This window comes from Phytophthora infestans, genomic scaffold (assembly GCF_000142945.1).
Source record: "Phytophthora infestans T30-4 supercont1.9 genomic scaffold, whole genome shotgun sequence".
In the NCBI taxonomy this organism is placed as follows: Eukaryota; Oomycota; class Peronosporomycetes; order Peronosporales; family Peronosporaceae; genus Phytophthora; species Phytophthora infestans.
Window position 1 is genome coordinate 200730 of NW_003303750.1, and position 22860 is coordinate 223589.

A 22860-nucleotide genomic window follows, 5' to 3' on the forward strand; every position below is an offset into this window, starting at 1 on the left:
ACGTCAATGACGACGCACCCGACGTTCTATGTTGAACGTCTTAAGAGGTACTTTGACCCGCAGGGGGTTGCTGACTCGCAGACCCCCCTTGCCCCAGCTCCTCGAAGCGAGGGCCGGTCACAGACGTCAAAGAGGGCGCCGGAGTAGGCACCCAAGCCTCGGTCGGGACGGCAAGGCTGCGGTCAAGACCATACGCCGGAGGGGCTCCATACGAACGGACCTCGGAACTATACGCCGAGTACGCTGAGCACGCCGGGTACGCACCATACGCGTACGTCTGGGAGTGTGCCGCAGGCGGCTCCAAACGTGGCAACAGAGCCTCAATCCGTCGGATCATGCGAAAGGCCTCGTCCAGATCGGACGAAGAGGCCCGGCGATCCACCCGCAGGTGCAGGCTCGCGACCTCTCGCTCCAACAGGTCCAGGCGGCCCGCAAGACGAGCGAGCTCGCCCTGATTCCCGGCCTGGGCGGCAGCATCACCGCCAGTCCCAAGGCCAAGTGCAATCTCAAGCACGAGGACACGTTGACGGAGGCGGTCAACCTCAGGGCCCTGTGTCGTCCCCGCAGTCGGAGCACTCGGACGAGAGTGGCTTTCGGGAGGCGCCGAGTACTCGTACTCGTACGAGGGCACCTCCGCCCCTGCTTGACCGGAATGGAGAGGTCCACTTCCACGTGGAGCGGATCCTCCAGGAGCAACGGCGTCGCGGTAAGCGACAGCTCCTCGTGAAGTGGAGGGGTTATGCCCACTCCGAGAACTCGTGGGAGCCGATAGAACGGCCCCTGATTGACTGCCCGAAGGCTGTCGCAATCTGGGAACAGAATCGGCGGCAGCTTCATAAGTAGTCCGGGGCTTCTTGCCCGAACGGTACGGACGATGAATACATTCCGTGCCCGCGCTCATCGTGAGCGCTATAAGCTGCGCGCTTCAGGAGTATCTTGGCAGCATGCGCTTGCTGATCAAGTGGGCAAACCTCACACGAAGATCACGCTGGTCCAGGATGCGGGACAGCAGCAGATCTTCATGGAGTTCCCGTAACTCCGTGGGTGAGTACTTAAGAGTCTCCACCCATGCCCAGAGCATGTCCTCACAAGAACTCCACGTGGGACAGTTCTCGGGCATAACCCAGAGGTATCCCCAAAGAAGATAGAGACCACCCCGGGTCTCGGGCTTCTTACGACAAGTCGTGAAGTCCTTGAGAGGGATGCGGCGTGGCGCGAGAAGCACACACCGAGCAGCCTCCATGTTGTTAATGAACAACTGTTCTTTCTGAACAAGGGCACGTTCGTAGATGCCCCTAGAAGTGTGGCCGCCGACAAGGCCACGAGGAGCGACGAGAAGCTCTAAGAAGAGGTCAGCCCCAGAGCTCTCCTCGGGAGGCCAATACCCTCTTGAGTTGATGGCAGCCCCTAGCTGACGGGTGCCACCACCGAACTCCCACGCACAAGCTGGGCAGCTTGGAACTCTTAGACACTCAGTAAGGGGGTTGTTTAGAGGCTGATGGTCTCCAGTATCGATAGAAAATTCGAGTAGACTCGTACGTCCGGGGCGCATCGAGGTCTCGAAGAACAATTCCCTGAACGGTTAGAGGAATTTCGTGAAAAGTCTCTTTTGTTCGCTCCCCAACTTGGGCTCGTCCAAGTCGACTCTGAGCTCCTCCTTGAGTACTCGATCCAGTCCGGATAAGGACTCCTTAGCACCTTCGGCAGTAGTACTAGAGGCACTAATGACAGAGTGTTCCCATTGGTCCTGTGCTTCCCGGTTCATAGTCGGTGCCTCGTCGGGCAGGGCGGCCTCGCGTATAATACCCGCAGTTGTTCCCAGTAGAGACGTGGTCTCAGGATCACCTTAATACTCGCCAATCAAGTACTCCTCTTGAAGATAGCGTCCTCAATGGAGGGGTTGCACACTTCCACGATCACTAGGTTTCTATACACTGTGCACAGAGTCCTAGCAACTTAATGGAATCATCCAACTCGGCAAGTCCTTCCACTAGAGCGGTGGCTCCGTCGACCATTTGACCTTGAACTTCAGCGACCACGAGAGCTTGTCCACCAGGGCGGATTCGAACAGTAGACGAGATGCGTGACAGGTAAGATTTCTCCACTCGAGGGGATCCCAGGGGGGACACCTCACCCGTATCTTTCAGCGTCACAGTGCTCTTATCCAAGTCTACCACGGCTATGAAGTCTCTGAGTGCGTTGGTGCCTAGGGTGGCGTCGACATGTAGCTTATGTACGGTATTCTCCTCTCGACGGATCCCAACGTCACGGGCAAGTAGATGACTCCTTCGATAACGAGCGTAGACCCAGACACACCATTTAGACTACCGACGTACTGTGGATGAGGGGGGTCAGCTAAACCGAGACGCTTCAGTACACGCCTGTGCACTAGGCACGCTACGGACGCGGAGTCAACGAGAAGCTCGGCCGGGAGGCTCTCGATAACCCCCCACGGTAGAGCTTCCACGCCTCCCACTGATCCGACTACCCGCTTGCCGAGGGGGACCACCCCGTCGTCGTCTTCAGCCGACCAGTTCCTTGGAGCAACTCGGTACTTCTACCAGGCCCGGTGGGGGCGGGGTTCGGGGGCGTCGGCGATGACGTTTACATAGCCGTATAGCCCGTTCTCCGTATCTCGGGAGGAGCAGTTCGAACCGAGGGCTTCCGTAAAGTCGTTAGACAGAGAGGAGCAGTCGAAACTGACTTGCTTCAGTTTTGGAGAGTGCTAAGGCCCAGGACTCTTCCAATGACAGAGTCGGCAAGGAGAACTCCTCTCGAGGATCTTTAATCGTAGTTGATCAGCGTTCTTCTGTAGAGGTCCGGTATATTCTCAGTTAGTAACTCCTTTAGCCCTAAGGCGGAGGGAGCTACAAGACGCTCAAGTAGTTCTTCGGCTCTGGTTAGGAGGTCTTGGACTCAAGAGGGGGCGTGGAGTCGTCCTTCGTTTTTTCTTCTTGCGATCTCCCGCCAATACATCCATCACACCAGCCGCCCCTGCCTCAAGCCTTAGATTTTACGAGGAAGTATACTGCTCGCCGCACCACGGCACGCCACGAACTTGGCATGGTTCCTCGAGAGACCAGTATATCGAGCTCGGTTCGGCTGAGGTCAGAGGGTCTCTCTGGAGAACTTTCCAGGACCAGCGCGATATTATCTTCCACTACGGAGGGGTCCACGGGACACGCTTCTCCCGGCTGAGGAGGTATCTTCAACTCCGGGAAGTGTACAATCTTTTTAGGCACATTCTGCCACGAGAACCGCTTCGTAGAAGTCCTGCCTCCTTCGTCTCGGTAATCCGAGTCGTCCGATGTCACCGAGTAGGCCAAGACCGGCGATTCTTCTTTAAAGTTATGGTTGGCGCACTTCGCTTCACCGGACGAGGCCAGCGTCTTATGGAACTATTCCAGCCAGACAGTCGACCAGGGGAATAATCTCGGGTCCTTGCTAGTTTCTCTTCAGGTATGTCGAGCAGAACACCCAATTCGGCAAGAGATAACTCCTTCGACTGCTCCGCGTTCTCGACCAACCGGCGCTTCAGTTCTACCTCATCAAGACGAAACAGTCGGTCTTCGAGCTCTTTGTCATACTCTTCCTTCTCTTTGACCCGCTCAGATGGTCCTCCGTCTTCCAAAGTGTCCCGTTCATTCTTGGAGAACACCCTCGCGAACGACGGCTCCTTCTCTAGTTCGTTGGCTCTCGAACTAGAGCGCGCGACGTCCTCAGAGTTCCTTCCGGAGGAGTCGTTATATTCGGGAGGGGTCGCTTCTCCCTCCCTCTCTCGTGGTTCTACCCTCGAGACTGGGACACTTGCTTCCGTAGTTCCGCACTCTTCTCGGGGTGCTCCTTAGAGTACCTCTGTTACGTCTTGGGGTAGCTCATTTTGTAGTAGGCAGTTTTCGGACTCTTCATTCTCCTCATCAAGATTTAGCACACTCGGAACCACACTCTTGTGGTTGGCTGGCGTCGTCGGGTAATCTCGTTTCGCCGAGGACGCCCGAGGTCGCGGCTCCTCCGCTTCCCCTTCTTCGATTAGTTCTCCTTTCACTGCTTCGCTCTCACTCTCTTAACCTTCTCTCGTGAGTACTCCTTGGTTTGCACCCCAACGCTCGTCAAAGCTCGCGGCTATCAAGGGACCGTCCCATACGGGTCCGAGGCCTACCTCCGTAACAAACGCTATTTGTTCCGTCCCCCAACTGCCGGCTGCACTTGGGACCACAGACGCGCCGCTCCATACTGGCTCAGCACCGCCGTCATTCCCCAGCGGTAGTTGTTCCTCAGTTCCCGTCGTATACTCTTCAGTTACAGTAGTTTTACTTTCTTCCAGCCAGGCGGCCTTCGTCCCACCCTCAACAGGACACACTTCATACCTCTCGGTCGACTCCTCCGTGGAGTTCAAAGTGCTCCCATTTGTGTCGATCCATAAACAAGAGGTTGGAGAGACACTCCCTTCCCCTTCCTCTCGCCCCCATCACTGCTGGTTGGGCGCTTGTCTTAGGACGGGTCCCGCCGTCGCCCCGGCAGGAGCGCCGAGTCACTTCAGCGACGTATGTAGAGGGCACCCAGCAAGCATGCGACCCGATTCATCACACAAGAAACACTTGCGACCGTTTCTCGGCTGAGTGTTCCCGAATCCACTAGGAGGGTCACGCGCACACTCAGGACCGATGTAGCCCACTTCCTTACAGTGAGGGCAGGTGGCTTTGCCGCGATGACAGTGAATTCGACTACACCCCAGAGTGTGACATCGACCACACACGAGAAGTCCATCTTGGGTGCGCAAGTCAGGTCCCACACGAACATCCCTTATAGGCGTAATAGGACGTGTTCCGGTAGGTTGATAAGGCAGGGAAGTGTTCGGTTCAAGAGGAGCGTACGCCGCAGCCACATTCATCGCCGAAGTAGCATAGGCGGCCGCCATGGGACGCTCCAACAACTGCTGTTGTTGTTGAAGTTGCTGCTGCTGTTGTTGAGCGAGTAGATTCCGCGTCTGCTGCATCATTTTCATCATGCGTTCGAGGGCAACCTTCTCTTGGGAAGCTTTAGGAGACGGAACATTATCGAACTCGAAGTCATGCATATTCTTGAGGAGCGACATGGCCACCGCACAGGGATGAAGTCAATCATGGTCGTGATAAGAGCGTCCCCCAATCTCGGTTCCGGAGTCCCGACAAGAAGTACTGGTAACGCATTTGAGGATCGTAGCATTGTGCATCGTCGCAGAGGCTCGAAATCATGTCACCCCACACCTCGGTGGATATCCCCTGGGGTCGCTTAGTGCTCTTAAGGTTCTTGATTAGTTGCAACAGGGTTTGACGGTTGAACAGGTTGTGAAACCGAGCTCTCAGGGCCTCAAAGCTGTTGATGCGCGAGTACATCCACCAATCTTCGCCGAAATTTCCCTTCAAGCACTCCCGGAAAGCACTGAGTCGCAAAGGTTCGTCCAACCCGATAGTTGCGCTTTCGAAGGCCTCCCAGAACGATCGAGCCTTTTCCACAGACGCTCCTTCCGAGTAGAACGGCTGAATCATACGGATAGCGCTCCGGATGTTAGTAGGCATAACGTACTGGCCACTAGTCGTCGAAGGTATAACCATACGTAGGTGAAGCGTAGTAGGAGCTACTTCCATATCCATCATATGCAACATCTTGATTAGTTCCGGCAAAGGCCGTAGTCCCTCCGTTTCCTCGGGAAGCCCCGGTTGTTCCAGTAGGGACCGGCCCTATCCCACCGGTAGTCGAATTTGAGACCCCGGAGCGCTAGGAGCTGAGGATTGGGTGGGCACACGTAGAGGTGCGGGAACCGTTACTGCTGGAGCGTTTCCTACGCCACCTTGTATGCCCCCCGTAGGCTGGAGACCCCAAGGAGGTGCGTTAGTGGTCCTCGGAGGAATACCCGTAGGGGAAGTACGTCCGCTGCTCTCAGGGACAGTCGGTAGAGAGAAGAAGGGGTTGAAATCTTGCCCATACGCCGTAGTCGGGGTTCGGATAGTGAAACCTTGGTACGACGGGATCACCGTCCTCACCCGAGTCGCTGGAGGGGGGGGTCCAAGTGACCGTTCTCATCTGTTCTCTCCATAGCCGCCGCAATCTCAGGGGGGGGGGCACCGACCTCAACCAGTTGACGGAGTTGAGCCAGCCTTGCACCGTACCTCGACCGCCTCCGCCGTCCAGGGCTAGTATCGGACCCAATTCTTCCGTAGTGATGGTTGCGGGGACCCGGAGCCCAAAGCGCCAGCAGGTGGCCCGACACCAGTACTTGAACTGTTCCTTCCAAGCCGGTTAGCGGCTTAATCCACGATGTTCTGCATGTTTTGGAGGTCTTGCGTAGTCGACAGACTGGGTCGCATCCTCGAAGGTAAACTCCCAGTCTGACCTTCTTCCTCTTGGATGGTGTTGCTCACATCTTCTCTGGTGCTAGTAGACGCCATCTCGTCCGTGGGGTAGCTTCCTTCTTATGGCCTCAGCGAGTCTTCACTTGAAACAAGACCTTCTCCAGGAAGCAGACTACCCTGCTTCTCCACCAGTTGTCGTATACCTCTTCCTTCAAGGGTCGGGTAGTCCGCGGCTGTTCAGGGAGTACAGTCTCGCTCAGTGGCCAGAATGGTAGATAGGAACACTTAAAAGAATATAAGCTTGTTTATTGACTCGGCTTCCTCTTGTGTAGAAGGAGATTAATATAAGACGGAGAGCTAACTGGAAGAGAGGTCTAACACCTTCTCTTCCTCACATACACTACATGTGACGGGGTCACACAGCACCTTGCGCTAGAGGAAGTTATCTTCCGAGAGTATACAAACTCTCAGTGAATGGCAGCTCACAGGTCCCCTCTTTATTTAAAGAGAGCGAAGTGACCTAAATAAGGTAGGTTGTAAGCTGAGTATATTTATAGGTAGGATAAGTTTGGGTTTAATACAAACAATAAGCTACCAATAGAAATGCAATATCGTTTGACCAATGGTTGGTTTTGAACGACCTTGGTACCTTGTACCAAATATCCCGGAGTAGGACGTGTCATACACCTGAAGTGTGAAGTGTCACACTTCATGTAACCAGGGTACACTTACCCCGTTACATTCTCCCCCACTTAGGTTCCGTTTACCGACCAATCAGAATGAAGAGGTGTTCGTCACAAACTCTCATTCTCAAAGTCGAAAGCCATCGACTTGGCCGCGCGAGCGCGGCGGAGGCTCACTTCACAGTTAGAGCCAGAAGCAGCAGTCTGTGCGCTCTTCTTCTAGGTCTGCACTTCGACCGTTAATGATGCCTCGTGGCACTGCTAAGAGCGGTACTAAGACACGCTCCAAGGCTGCTGCCGGTAAGGCGCAAGCCAAGAGCACTAAGCCTCACGGCAAAGGCTCGGCACTCAAGGAGGCTACTCAGGGGGCCTCCGAGGCGATCGGTTCCTCGGGTGACGCGGCTGTGGGCAAGCGAGCAAGCAAGCGCCGCAGTCCGTCGCCCTCGGCCTCAGACAATCGTCCGAACCCTTGGTTCGTGGAACGTGAGTTCAACTCTGGCAGTGAGGATGAAGCCGAGTCCGAGAGCACGCACGATGCTCCTGCGGACTCTGTGGGAGGGCACAGCTTAGTGCCCAGTGAGCACAAGGATGACAGCGTGCAGTCGCTCGCTAGTGATCAAGGTGATCACAGTCCCAGAACGTATGTGCGCTCTGAGAGTCCGGCCGTCAAGGCTAAGGGCACTCCGAAAGCCGGTGGCGATGAGCAAGAGAATCCTCGCAAACGTCTCTCGCTTGCCGAGGGCTTGCGCTAAGACCTCTAAAGCCGAAGGCGCCAATCCCTCAAAGAAGCGTACAGCCTCTAAGTCTCCACTCCGCGAGGAGAAGGAGACTCAACACTCCTATCAGAGTATCTTCGACACCTCGGAAGAAGAGGAGAAGAAGGAGGAAGAAGAGGAGGAGGAGGGTGCTATCGCTGAGCCCCGGGAGGTCTCGAATGACCTCGACCAGCAGCAGGAGGAGGCGGAAGGAGACGTGATGGGGTCTGAAATACAAGTGTACTTGCGCCAAGAGCTCATACGACCCTCTTCTTGCCCTAGGGCTAGCCCGGTGCTTATGATCCGCAAACCTGACGACGGGATACGGTTCTGCATCGACTATCGGAGACTGAACGCTGTCACTATCAAGAACCGCTACCCGATGCCGCTCATTGACGATATTCTGGATGTGCTAGGAAACGCTAAACAGTTCTCTACGATGGACATTGCGTCTGGCAACTGGAACGTTCCGATGGCCGCAGAGAGTGTAGAGAAGACAGCCTTCAGTTTCAAACGTGGTCTCTTCGAATGGCTCGTAATGGCTTTTGGACTATGTAATGCTGTCCCGGCCTCTGAACGACTGATGGAAAGTGTGCTCGTCGACCTTAAGTGGAGGACTTGTCTAGTGTACCTCGACGACTGCGTGGTTTTCAGCGAAGACTTTCCTACTCACCTAGTATGACTAAAGCAAGTCTTAGAACAGTTCCGATCAACTGGGTTCAAGCTCAAGATAAGTGGGCTCGTGACCAGGTAGCGTTCTTGGGACACATCGTCACTCCTTCTGGCATCTTGCCCAACCCTGAGAAAGTCAAGTCGGTAATGAATGTGCTAAGACCGCACGACTTGCACACTGTGAGATCGTTCCTGGGTTTGACTAGCTACTTCAGGTGGTACATACCGGGATACGCGGCTATATCGACTCCGAAAGAACGGCTCAAGATGAAGGGAGCTCGGTTCTTTTGGAGCGACGACTGCAAAGCCGCTTTCCTGCAACTCAAGCGTAAGCTAGTGGAAGCTCCTATCCTTGAGTATCCTGACATTTCAAGACGCTTCCATCTGTACGTGGACTCGTCCAAAGTCGCCGTGGGAGCGTGCTTAATGCAAATTGTGGATGGGCGCGAGAGAGTCGTAGCTTATGTGAGCAAACTACTAGTTGGTTCTGAGAAGAACTGGGTCCATAAGGAGGACGGTACCTCGGAAATCGAGGGTTGGGGCATAGTAAGGGTCACGCGTAAGTTTCGCTGCAACCTGGATCGCTGCGAATTCGACCTGTACACGGATCACAAAGCTTTGACGTGGGGCTTCAACGAGACTAACCGCACGAGTAACGCTAAGCTGGCTAGGTGGGCCATGGAGTGGTTTCAACTGCGCTTCAAGGTGCTCCACAAGCCCGGTACTTATATGGGTCATGTGGATGGTCTGTCCAGACTTCACACCCAAACCATCAATGCGATCTATATGGCGGAGCTACTCAATGATGCTGACGCGTCCCCCCTAGTACTGTCGAAGTCGGGGAGACTGCGCCTCTCGACTCGACTCTGCTCCCTACGGGGCTCTTGTTAGAGAACGCTGGCGACTCAAGTTCAGTGGCGTCACCCGACGAGGAAGAGTCTACTGACCAACTCTTGGTGTCCCCGGTTGATATGTTCGGGCTACAACAGACTCGCTTTGTGGAAGAACAGGATCCAAGCTATGATAGCGTTCCTAAGCGATGGAGCCCTAGCCCTGGAGCCTCAGATGCACACTAAGAGCCTGCTGATGGTCCCTAACTACTTGGTAAAGAGCGGTGTGCGCATGCGTCGCGTGCACTTGAAAGCTCGCGCCGGACCCGCGTCTACCCTTTGCAGGTGAAGTAGTTGCACCAGGTTGTCTTACACTGTGATCTGGCCTCCCACCGGAGGTCACAATTCTCCCACTGGACTTGACTGCACTGGCAACCGCAGGCGAAGCCCGTCAGATACACACCCACATACAACTCCAACTGGAGCAGCATCCGATGCAAGTAAGTCCAAGTCACTCTGTACTCGTTCAGCAGTAGTCGTAGCGTAGGTAGTAATTGTGGTCTTGATTCTATCAACAGGCACTGTTAACAGAAGCTTGTGATCACATTCTTGGTACGTGCTCTCTAGCGGGTGCTTCACATAATCTCCATGTGCAGTGAAGGCTTTGTAAAAGCGAGCATTACCACCTTGGGTAGTAAGCACCTGACAGGTAGATAGACCCATGAACTTGTAGTCTTTTGGTGAGTTGCTGTAGCCCAACAATAAACTCGGTCTTGCACTCGGGTTCCGATTTTCCTTCCGTTGCTGAGACTCCGGTTAGATTTTGAACCCACGCAAGACACCCCTCCCCCCTGTCTGCAGGACACTGAGATCTGGATTCACTCCATACAACGTTAAATGTGGCGAAATAAATCCAAGTGCTGTGGTTGGTAGCACGTTCAACGTGTTCACCACATGCAGCAGTGCCTCACCCCACAACATATTGGGCAGACGTGTAAAAGTCAGCATTGCTCCGATGCGCAAAAGCACCACTCCGTTTGCACGATCAGCAATGCCGTTTGCTTGGGGCGCGTATGCATTCGTGAACAGCTGAATGAGTCCACGTTGCTCACAGAAATTTTACAGTTCATTACTTGCAAATTTGCCACCTTGATCAGTATACAGTCGCTGCACATGGTAGTGTTTAAGCTGAGTTGCAACTCGTTTAGAAACTTGATAATAAAAGAGGTGGCTTCACTCTTCTTCCCAAGCAAAAACACCCACATAAATCGAGTCGCTTCGTCGAGCACACAGAGAAACATCGCAGCTGTAGGTTCAGTCATCGAACAAATGTCCATCACCAGTATCGAAATGGGCTGCAGCTCCCGCACAGGTCGTCGTTCATGATGCATTTGCTTAGCCTTTCTTGAATGGCACGCAGCACAGTCATAAGCTCACAGATCTCTCGCATAAATTTTAACTCCAACATGCAACTTGTTCGACATCGCCTTCACCGTGTCCATGCTCAAGTAACCGAAGCGCTGATGGAGTAGTTTTATCACGCTCTCACAGCTCTTCTCCTTCCTCTGCACCGAATTCACCATCACACCAGCTATATGTGCAACACGTAGACGGTAGATGTTGTCACGCATGTCAAAGCGCAAAGCACAACCGGCTTTAGACAGCCACGCAGCTCTCTGGTCGCCCGAGCAAATAAACTTAAACTGGCCAGTCATTTGCATGTATCCAAGATTGATAATGTTCATCTTCGCGTTTGAAACGTAAATTACTTCATCCAGCTGTTTGTCCTCCATCCCCAGTGATCTGATTGCATACGCAAAACAATGCAGTCCCCCAAACAATAGTCGATAACGACGTTCCGTTAGCAAAGTAAAGTCTATTGGCAGACGAATTCGTCACAGTAGTGAACAGTGATAAATCATTGCATAAATTTGCCTGGGAGCCAGAGTCAAGAATCCACTCGACAAAGCTCTCAGGCGCTTGCATAACTTTATTCTGGCGGACTGCATTCACCATACGCGGTTCACTTCGACGGGCACCGTCAAATACTCGCCGGTCGCTGTGGCGTGGCGGCGAGGGGCCACGACGCTCATTGTGCCACGGCGACCGGCCTCTCTCGCACGGTTGTGACCAGCGTTGCTGCTGCTGATTGTCCCGATAGTGTGGCGACATCGGTCGGCGCCTATCTCCACGATAGGCTTGACCTTGGTCATTGTAGGGACCCCGCGATGAGGAGCGCCCTGGGCGATCAAAGCGACATGGTAATTTTTCTCGATCATCAAAGCGACGTGGTGGCCAAGCACGGTCATCACGTCTCGAGAAGTCATCTCCTTGTCTTTGGCTCCAATCTCCACGTGATGGTCCGTAACTGCAATCCCTAGCGTAAGATGATCCCCCCCCGTGATCCTCGCTGAACATGGTAGTAACGGACTGCGTACGTCCCAAACGTACTTGGTTGCCTTCCACCGTCGTCTTGCACTCGACGACCCAAATGGTCGCCTCGCAGATGCCGCTACTGAAGTGCGGTGGGGACATCCCGTAACGAAACCCTCGGCCAGCTTGATCAGGAGTGGCCAGTGTCGTCGGCGAGTAGGCAGGTGAGTCAGCAGACGTAGTTGTAGTACCAACGCGTTGAACGACGCGGTCTTGCCGTACAATCGTCCAACGAAAGGGGTCGCAGGACGCTTGCCCTTGGACTTCAACTTCTCCACCAACGCTGACTTCAACTGCTGACCAGTCACGGCAGTACACTCGACATACCAATGACCGACTTTGTCGCAGTTGCCGCACTTGGTCCGAGGGTTCTTCATCATCAGCTCGTCCGCCTTGCCAGCACTTCGTTTCTTCTTGCCGGCATTGCGTCCTTGGCCTACGTAGCTCAGTTGCGCTGCACGTGTCGCAGCCACAGATGACTGCAAGTTGTCCCTTTGCAAGCGAGATTTCTCTGCTTGGCATAGTCGATGCATGGCTTCAGCACGAGCTAGCGAGAGACGATCCGTTTTTGCTGCACCAGACGGTATTTTGTTCCGCCTGCTCATGGAGCACACGCTGCGAGTTAGAGATCAGTAAGCTTGCATGCTACCACTCCTCCATCTGGCCCTTTGCTCGACGCAGCTGTCGCACCAGCTCTTCGCTCTTGGTCACGTAGGCGTCTATGGTCTGGCCCAGCTTAAGCTCATTCTCGCAGAATGTAGTCCGGGTTCACACGATCGCCCTTGGTGAAAGGCGCCGGAATGCAGTCCCAGAGCAACGATGGACCTTCCATCTGGTCCCTGCAATTGTCCACCATGAACATCTCCCGCAAATGCATGTCCACGGACAGCGCCGTGGTCGTGAATGCCATGGATCGATGCGTGTCGTGATACTTCTGACGGTTGAGTCCTGCCACAGAGTTGTAGCGCTCCGCACCATAAGTGATTGCACTCAGCTTGTAAGTGGGGAACCGCAAGGTTACCTCACTATTCCACTTGTCGAAGTCATGCTTGTTGTCCGATAGCTTGAACAAGGGCATCCCCTTACCAAGCATTATCTCAGTGTGGCGTCCGATCCCCTCGTCGTCGCAACTGGCGCTGAACGGGTTGTCCAGCATATTGGTTCCGTTTCACAAGGCTCGGCTGCGCGTGTCGTTCGGGGCTCCTCCTTCTCCTTGTTCTCTGAGCTCACTTGACGCAATTGGTTCGCTAGGCACCTGCGGACCTTGACAGTCGCGAGGGGAGGCTTGTTCTTCACGACGGCGTCTGTCGAGCTCTCTGTCTCAAGCGTTATGGTCTCTTACTCGTTTTACCAATTGACGGTAAGAATCTTTTACCGATAAAGTGACACCATGCGGTATTTCAGCCAATCGGCGTCTAAACGCTTCTGCGGGCAAGATCGACTCACCGGAGTTGACCTGCTGGCGGTTGCCTGGCTTTTGCGGGTTCTTCTTTATGCTGCTAAACTTCTGGCGAATCACCGTCTTCTTTCGACTCGTTCTGTTCTCTAATTGGGCTCATAACCTGCGATGACGCGTCATGCGTCACTGTGGTGGCACGAGTTCCTTGACTGCGGCTAGCAGTCATTGTAGATGGCTCCAGGACAGTAGGATAAGTGTATCCCCTAAAAAAACACAAAATAAAGAAACGTGAATGCCGAAGCAGAACGCTACGACAGGCGAGGTGATGGTCTGGCGTAGTGAAGTTTCTGTCTTGAGCCGCAGACGTCAAGTGTCACAGTTAGACATCATGCCAAACACCACTCACCGCAGTCGATAGTTTAGCTTGCACATTACTCTAATATACCGATACTAAGTCTAAGTCAAATGTGAGCAAACTGCGTTTCCTTACAGCCATCAGCTCACCTCTGCATACATTTGCCAGGTCAGTAGCAGCTTATCTGATAGTCCTGAGCGTCCATTAGCTGTGTTTTGTTTAGTGCCGTGATGTACAGCCATGTCTGTGCCAGGATGTGGATTGCATGTCACGGGACAGGTACAGCAGCTTCTCTTCAGCTCACAATAACAAGTATGACTATCCAATGTAGATCTTATGTAGCAGATGTGTCAAGTGCTCAAGTCAACTCGTTTATGTTTAAAAAAGAAAGCTATAGTTTAAGATCTCAGTTTAAGAATTTCATAAATTTAAGAAAGCTGAAAGCAGCACCATGATTGGAAATAGCAAATACTGTCGCAATAAACAACTCTTTGGCAAAATGCCATGCACCCTAGTTTAAAAAAAATACTACAGTATGCAAATAAAAATGATGACTTAATCCAAGAAAACGCTTCAGCCACTTCTGTACAGCGTTTTAACGCCGATTAGTCCCGATCACACAGATGCATTACAGTACTTGCTCTACGACAACGAGAGCGATCATGAAACGCGTGGGCCACTGAAGAGGAGCGACGTTACTTGCAGCGCTGGTCATTTGGACGTTGTCCGTTGGTTCAGTTTGCGACCAGCTATGTCCCCATCACTACATGTAATACGCTCAACGGATTTCGTTGTTTCCTTTTGCAGTACACAACATATTTATGATCATTACACGTAACCGCATGCAACCGGTTGTGTTTCTATCGAAGAACAAGAACAGCGGCCCGAGCGTGTACCATGCGTCTAATCTGCGTCCTGACGATAGTTACTACCATCTTCGCCTTCGCTGAAGGCGCATTTGCCATCGGGACCCACTCTTCTCTCACCAGCACGCCCGGCAACGCACCGTCGACAATTGACGACAACCGCTCTTCGAGAGCTCGCGAGGATTTATTAAACTACAAAAACAAATCATTTGGGGGATAAACTGTGAGCCAGTAGAAATGCACGGACTGTTCACTGAACAAGACAAACGCCCGTAGGACGTGTTCGAACAGAATTTGTAGTATTAAGTTCCGCTGTAGTGTGACATCGGTAGCCACTCATTGATAACGTCACCGAGAGGCTGGCCTTTGTCGCTCTTGTAACTTGTAAAGGTCTTGTCCATTAGGAAGACGTGATGATCACCTTCAGCGAAAAATGTGGTAATGCGTGGGCTCTTGGTTTGGTACGCATCTAGGAGCACTGACATGTTCTTGTAGAGATCATCTTCCGACATGAGGTTCGGGAACGGGTAACCTTGGATTCCCTCGTCCACTAGGGCGTAGTAATAACGCTGGACTGTATCACCTTTGCTGTTGATGAAAAGCCACTTGGCTTCAGGTTTGTCTTCAAGAAGTGCTTCAACAAGATCAATCGTTGTCGTATTCTCTGTACTACAAACTGCCGCAATATCCGAGTTGAAGGCAAGTCCGCTCTCACAGCCGCCAAAGTAATTTACCAACTTGGGTACCGGGTGACGTGCTGGTAAGACTCCGACGGAGCTGTCTGCCATTACTGAAAACTGTGTGCCTTTGGCATCAACATTCCACATGTCGGTGATGTGAGAATTGAAAATCTGGGCGCCCAGTGACCCAGCACTTGCACCTCCTACTACGAGGCTGTCAACATCCGGAAAGTTCTGAAGTGCCCAGTCCAGCGCTGACTTGGAATTGTTGTATCCGTTCAGGAACATGGGAAAATCTCTTCCGAGACACTGTGGGTTACCTAATTGCTGCTCCATGCCGCTTTCGAATGCAGGAAGAACTCGGTTCCCAACGTGAGCATCACCCGTGCAGTATGGCACGAATACCACATTCCACTCCTTGAACATATTGTCCTCCTTGAATCGATCGATAACTCCAGCTCCCCGAACCGTAGCAACGGTGGTAAACAGCGCGTTCTCAGCAAGTGAGCACTCCAATCCGAAGGCACATATATTGATGTCGGTGCAGCCTCCTCCGCCTTGGAAGAAAATCAGCAGTTTGGACTTGTCTTGGTTCGTGTTTGGAAAGACCTGGAAGAAGTACGTGGAGTTCGTCGTAAACCCCGTCACAGAATCTTGGTAGTTGTCGAAGGCGCAACGCGTGTTACCTCCTGGGTATACAAGTACGCTACCATCGTCGGATAACGACGAAAAACTTTCAACCGGACAGGCGTTGGAGTCACTTAGAGTGCAGGTGGATTCGGTCGTCGCACGAGTTGCTGAAGCCAGAACAGAGGCTGCGCACAGGAAAACCGTCGCGAATAAGGAAACCATCAACGATAATGAACCAGGGCTAAAGGGTGCGCTTGAAGAGGACAAAACAGGGATGCCCGCAGAACTATCCAGCAGACAAAAGGATACTGGTACAGGTTGATGTTTACAAGCCGAGCATCCTCGGTTTGTACCGGTGAAACGATTTTGACATCGGATACTGTAGGTGGCATAATTTAATTTTACAAATTGTCTCAGCAATTTGCTGCTCGTAGAAATGCTCTACTGTAAAGACTTTACACTTTACTAAAGTGGTTTGTTTGTCATTCGGAACCGTCGAAAATGCAACAAGTTGTCATGTCGTTGGAAGGGTATTTTGTTTCTTTCGCCAAAGCCAAAATTAAATCAAGTTATGGTGAAACAGCAAAAATACGCAGCGATATTTGCGTCAGTGAATGTTTTTTAGTCAAGACAAGCTTCATGAAGTTTTCGGATTCTCGTCCAGCAGCTAAGAGCTATGGAAGACTTTATTTAGACGTAACTTTAGATAGTGTCCAAACTTTTGCCATCACTATTAATAAGTTTTCCTAAATTCTGCGTATCAACATGAATGCACGCAAATTACAATTTCGACTGGTTGTGAGCTTAAATTCAATTAGGATTTGCTTACGTGCTGCTCAATATCTTAGGACGCGATAAATTGATACACCAAGATAATCAACGTAAATGTGAAGTCTCGAAAGGTGGACAGAAAATACGTGTCGGCAACCTAAAAATGCAAACATTTCGTCATCTTCTCAAAATAATCGACAAAAATACCGGGCAAAAAAGGCTGTGGAAATAAGACTCAATTTTAGCAAAATATTCAGCCATGTGCTAACCGCCGATTAGTCCCTATCACTAATACTTTGCGATTTTTGATATGTCCTATCACTAATACGCTCAACATACTGAAAGGTGGCCTTCTATTTTGTTTTAGTTAAAAAAAAATTCTAAAGAAGCCTTATATGCATTCAGGCGCGAGACAATATCTTGCGTCTTTCGATGTGTATATGGAAGCCCGTCGGGTGTCTTTGGTTCCGTTTTTCGGATGTATTCCTCTACGAGAGTCGATATTGGTTTCTGCATGTCATATATACTCTTGCAGCCAAAAATTTAGCTGCTAGAAGCCGTGACTTGGTCGGCTTTTCCCAAATATCTGCGAACACATTGTTGGATGAGTGTTGTAATTCTTCCAGCACTGTATCGTCATGCCCCTCTTGCTTTTTGCCTTCTAGTCGTCTTTTCAGTCGGGGATCCAAAGTCACTATCCGTAGACATGCCGTATCTACAGAGGCTATCGTATATAGCTCTTGCTGGACTATGCGTCCCTCGGCTGTGATTTGTGCTCCTTGCTTTTCAAAGCGTGCGCATCCAGCCAATTGTACAGACCATGTTGCGGACCCATCCACCAGTAACTTTCCCTTTTCCTTTCATTCGATGCGCACATTCCAGTATCCATCCCGTAATCGTGCATCGGACCCACTCTCCTCTCACCAAGCAAGGCCAGCACGCCCAGCAACGCATCGTCGACAATTGACGACAACCGCTCTCTAAGATCTCTCGACGATTTATTCAGCAACAATAACGAAGACCACTTTGACAATTTCTGGGTAATTTGCTTCTTTTGAAGCGCCTGTTAGCCAGTAGAAACGCACGAACTGTGTATTGATCAAGAAAAACGCCCGTACGACGTGTTCGCGTGTAAACGGTAACCAGGAAATGCGACAGTACTTTCTGCGCTGTGTCATGTTGCGCAATGTCAGAATGTCATTTAAAAAAAAAATCGCGCCTCTATCACCGACTCGCTCTCTTCGCTCAAAAACCGCAACACGCACACAATTATTAATAATAATAGTGACCGGGGTCAAAAACAAACAGAATCCTGAAGACGACATTATTGGGGAGACCCGCACCGGATGTCCGGGAGGTCGGAGCTCGCAGACGATATTTAGTTGTTACGGATAGAAGAATGTTGATGAAAAAAAGGTATACTAGTAATTGCAATTTGTATAAACAAACGTTAGTGGAAGTACTGTCTGCTCCGGCTAGGGAGGCGAGGGCTCGATGCACAAGCTCACAGCAAGCCACTTGATTCAAACTGATCCCATTGCTTCTTACGTATCGAGACCAGCGAATATCTAAGTTATCACAGTCACATAGTGCTCGCAGCAATAAGGACTTATTTGCTGTTTTAAATTAAACAATATGTGTCCAACGTCTTGAATTTCGTTGTTGGTGCCATAATTTAAAGCAATATACTGGCACAAGTGCACCAGGAATACGACCATACCGGTGCCAGTATTTCAATTGTATATTAGGACCCTATTCGGAAGGCTTTTATTGCGTGTAGCCAACGACAGAAATTCAAGCGAAGCCGGGCGCCCAGAATTGAGCTGCAGGGTGTCAAACGTTTTGCCCCCCCAACACAGTTCTTCGAGCTGCGAATTGTTGGGCTTCTGAGGCGGCGCTACTGGAATTTGGCTGTAAGCATCGATGCTTCAGCGAGTGTACGAAGTAAAGCGCCACGAGGTTGCAGAAGGCCTCATTTCGAAAGTGGTAAGCGAAAAAAAATTACAATGGGTATTTATGTACTGCTATTGTGACTGTCGCAGTCACCTACGTGACCACGTGGAAGCTCACGATAGAGTTGCTTTATGTTTGGATGGCTCAATACGACCGTGAGAGGTCAATAGTTAGCATTTCATTCCCGCTGGCACGAGATTGCTGTGCCGGGGTATTCTCCAATGGTTTGATCACTTTCTATGCTTGTTTTAATGTAATTTGTTATTACATGCGGTCTATGCTTGTTTTTAAGAAAATGAGGTTATGATTTTATTGCGGTTAAACCAGTAAAACCTAGATTGTAATCGTAACCAGCCGTTTGATGACTATTAATACAGTAATAGCAAGAGTTTGGCACGATAAAACTATCAATATTAGCATTTGCCGAATCGTAGGTAGAGTCCAATCCTTTTTCTTAAGTTGGAGCGTCTACACCTTTTCAACTTCAAAATGGCGACAGGTAAAATCAAAGTGACAAAACGTAAGTTCAAAGTGACATCGAACATAGGAGCCAGCAAAGCCAAACTTGATATTGTCTTTATTCTTGATATTGTCTTTATTCTCCTACAGGCATATCTTTCATCTGGATCGCACGCGCATGGAACTTCATGGTGTGCAACGAGCACTTGTAGCAAAGTTCTGGGGTGATAGCTTCGAGTACGAGGAGGTCTGCAGCCAGCTTTAGGTAGCTTTCACGGTGCGCCTTGATGGTGAGGTGCGGTGGGACGCGTAGAATAGCTTGACGATGGCGCGACATCGCGCCAATCTTGGCCTTCGTGAGCTGCACGGAGAACCCGTCGAACGGTAGCGTCGTCGTACAGCATTGCTGTGTGGGTAGGAAGCACAGTGAGAATTGCTAAATGAATGAAAGGCAGTGCGGCCACAAACTGCAGCAACAGTGTCCACTGATTCCATCGACGCCGTACAGCCAGCCAGCGTCCACCAAAATTGGCGGGAGTAGTTGCCGCCACTTTTTGCCTCTTTCATCTAATGAACTCCAAACGTAAATACTCCCATAAATATTAAGTGTCAGTGTCATGTCACTTTGAACTTACGTTTTGTCACTTTGATTTTACCTGTCGCCATTTTGAAGTTGAAAAGGTGTAGTAGGTGCTGCGATTAACGTAAGGCAGAAATTTTCATCTAACTAGAAGTCGGCACATCGTATATGGTCCGCGCCCTTCGTTAAGGCAGCCCGGGTTGGGGGCTTACATGTTGATGAATGAGGAAAGCTGTAAACGGCATTCATGATTAGAAGAGCCGTCTTTGTCGCGATGGGCTGGCAAGTGCCAACAAAGGGCTGTAGAGACCATAACAGGGTGGACATATACTCGTGACAGGAGCAGTCACATTCGAGAAAAACCAATATATAACCGCGATAACGAGTGAGATCGAGCCCGTTTTTCCTCTCTTCAAAAGGTAAAACTATTTGGCACATTTTGGGTTGACAGGGTTTATTGAAACCTTTATAGCCTAATTATCAAAATCGTTGAGCAGCCAGCTGAAACTGAGAGAGATCAACAATGCTGCATTTGCTGCTGGAATCCGATGAAGCCAAGGAAGCACCCGTGTTAAAACTTTACATTATAACTGAAACATTGTTCCAGGATACACCACCTTTTAAAAAAAAGTACTGGAGAGAAGTGATAGTGTTGCGAATCTTCGCTCCATGAATTCGCAAGGGCCCACTACGATTCTTTCCCAGGTTACTTCAGGGATGAGCGCATTAATAAAAGGCCAAAGAGTTCGACTCGGGTCTGTGCGTATTCCAGTGCAAGATACTCTTCCAATATGTGTCTCTTTGGTTGGCTGGCTTTGATCCGGTATAAAAAGAAGTAGGCGCTTGCATTGTTTTACTATCGAAGTTTGGCGTGGTGATGCTGAGAAACGGACACAGTTTAGAAACGCGGACAACCAACGTGCTGACGTGTGCTTGGCAACCTCAAGTTGGTCACAAATGCTTTAGATTGTCGGCGAAAATAGAGTGAAACGAGCACGTTGTATGAGGAGAAAAATGATAGTATAATTTAGATCATTAATTTTTAAGGACAGATCCTTCCAGCGCTTTACTCGGGGATGGATGTCACCGCAGCTTTGGTGACTTGAATGGATTTGGCAAACTTGGCCATTCTTCTAACTTCGCGAGCAATATTTGCTTGCAACCTCCAGGTTTGGTAGTCGAATTCGACATTACCTCGTAGAATAATAAGTGCGTTCTCATGAGTTCGAGTGACCAAAATGTATAGCAAACGGCCGTACCAAACGAAAATGGTCACTACCCGACTCCACAGAAACGTCACGACTCGAAATTGGGCTTTACGACCGAGAAAATTGAGATCCCAAAACACGCGATCACGGAGATGCGAGTAGTCCAGGACCAAAATGTCGAGCGAAGCCAGAAGCTGAATGACAATAAAGAGAGCGATGCAGCACGTCGGCATCCAGTTCTTTATGAGTAGTCGGTGGCGCATCGCTGGCGTCAACGCGTCAATAGTTAAGCTCCATTGAGCCCAGAGATAACTGGCCGCCACTCCGCATGTTGAAGTCCAACGATACGACAAAATGTCGGCGAGACACAAATGTGCCGCAATCAACTGAAGAATTAGAAACAAAAAAATCGAGTGACAACACCACTCGCTTCAATAAAACCCGTTGGCAACAGAACAGGTTAACCGCGTAAAATACCACAGTAGAGGAAAGACACAATAAGCCCATCACTTCCGTCTCTTTGGCAACAGGAGCGGGAATGGTGAGAAGGAACCCTGTACCTCCACAAAATTGTAGAACCAGCGCTTGCCACACGTGTAAAGGTTCTACAGATCCTACGCATCTCCACAGTGTGTCTCGAGGGTCGTAGTGCCGTGGATTTTTGACGAGATGGATTTGCAACGGAGGCAACACTAGGTTGCTCGACAAGTGCCTGCTGCTTATTCTATCTTGTTTGCTTCGTGAAAGTGTGGATTTTGCGTGGAAAAATAACAGTGGACCTAGTGGATGAGGTACCACGCTATTGCGCAAAGTTGCACCTGGGCCAGTGGGGTTTAAAGCAATAAAACAGCGGTACCCCAGTGATTGCGTCGCGGTGCCTTTCATCTTCTTTTGGCGTTTTATGAGTTTTACCCTTCTGTACATTGTGCGCATCATCAAAGTTGCCATAGTTCCAATCACATTAATGAGAACATCTTTCGTGGACAGTGTGTGGCCGCCGGCAATTATCAAGTTGGAATGGTGCAAGTCGTCCATGACGTTGAGCGAAATACTGCCCATAAGCAAAACCAGTAAAGAAGCTTCGACAAATGCCGACATGGCAATGTTGCGAGAATCTCGAAAATAAGTTTCCTGCAAAAACGAACATCCAAAGGCAATCCACACTGCGATCACGAGTAGAGTTCTCATATCTCTTAGAACGCAGCTGAATATGACAAGAAACATCGTGTTGGCTGCAAACGGGAACCAAAAATCGAAGGCAGATAGAATAAGTTTCACGAATTCGACTCGGATGCCGGCGGCGAACACGATGCACGGCGGAATGTGCAGAACTGCCGCCCAAGGAGATACCAGCCGACCGATAGGTGCCGGGACAGAGCACACGACGATGCGCAGAATCAATCCGCAACCGTAAATGGTCATAGTGAGCCATCCTGTCTTGCGTAAGAAGCATGCGAACCGTTGAAGATGAGGAGGTTTAAGCAGCACGGAGCGCAGTGTCGGAACCGGGTCGAACGCCGGCAACTCCATGCACAGGACGGTCTCGTACGTGAGTGCCGGAACAGGGGGCAATACATGTAGCTCGCTGTTGTCAAACGGTAGGATCATGTCGGGCAAGCGCAGTCAGAGCGTGGACATGTTGAGTGACCTCATCGTAGCACTCAAGATTTAAAAATAGTGAACGGTGACCGTTCACTATTTTTACAATCGCTATTTTAACGATTCGTTAACAAAAAGCTACCGCTTTTAAATTATTCATATACATGTACACCGGGTGGTTTATTTAGAAACGGCAAAGCCCGTACCTGGTGTTTAAGAGGCAAGGCATTTGATCCACGCGCGATTTGATTGCCAGGTGCAATGCGCTGCGTAAGTTACGCAGCGTAACACCTCCGCGTGACATCGTCGTGGACGTCGACAGGCGAGAGGCAAGGACAGGCCTCGCTCTTCCGACCTCGTGACTTGACGCCCTTCCCGCTACTGAATGACAGAGATATCGTCGCCTTGAGCGGGCAAAGACGAAGCTGCGTCGAGGCCTCGCGTCGCGATCGGTTGTCAATGGAAATTCACCACCACCACCACCGGCGGCAGGTTAAAAACTAACTATCACTAACGGCTGCGTCACTAACGGTCTATTTGCAGCACTACCGGTAATACCTCTGCCCGTTTTGTGTGAGGGCCCTCTCTAGGAGGGCCCTCGTTAGTTTTTCCCCGGCGGCAGTTGGCAGTAGCTTCAACTTCTCGAAAGTTTCTG

The 22860-nt window shown here is 50.8% G+C and overlaps 3 protein-coding genes across 3 annotated transcripts; all 3 read right to left on the bottom strand.

The window, feature by feature from the left end:
- Positions 1 to 12447: 12447 nt before the first annotated feature.
- On the bottom strand, positions 12448 to 12861 carry PITG_05724 (uncharacterized protein; the record flags this gene model as incomplete). Its single annotated transcript, XM_002997939.1, has 1 exon — positions 12448 to 12861. The coding sequence occupies one exon, from the start codon at positions 12859 to 12861 to the stop codon at positions 12448 to 12450; it is 414 nt and encodes a 137-aa protein (XP_002997985.1).
- Positions 12862 to 14673: 1812 nt separating this feature from the next.
- On the bottom strand, positions 14674 to 15857 carry PITG_05725 (uncharacterized protein; the record flags this gene model as incomplete). Its single annotated transcript, XM_002997940.1, has 3 exons — positions 14674 to 14699; positions 14747 to 14959; positions 15080 to 15857. The coding sequence occupies 3 exons, from the start codon at positions 15855 to 15857 to the stop codon at positions 14674 to 14676; spliced, it is 1017 nt and encodes a 338-aa protein (XP_002997986.1).
- Positions 15858 to 20464: 4607 nt separating this feature from the next.
- Positions 20465 to 22214, bottom strand: PITG_05726 (uncharacterized protein; the record flags this gene model as incomplete). The annotated part of the gene is made up of 2 exons (XM_002997941.1): positions 20465 to 20992; positions 21048 to 22214. The coding sequence occupies 2 exons, from the start codon at positions 22212 to 22214 to the stop codon at positions 20465 to 20467; spliced, it is 1695 nt and encodes a 564-aa protein (XP_002997987.1).
- Positions 22215 to 22860: the final 646 nt, after the last annotated feature.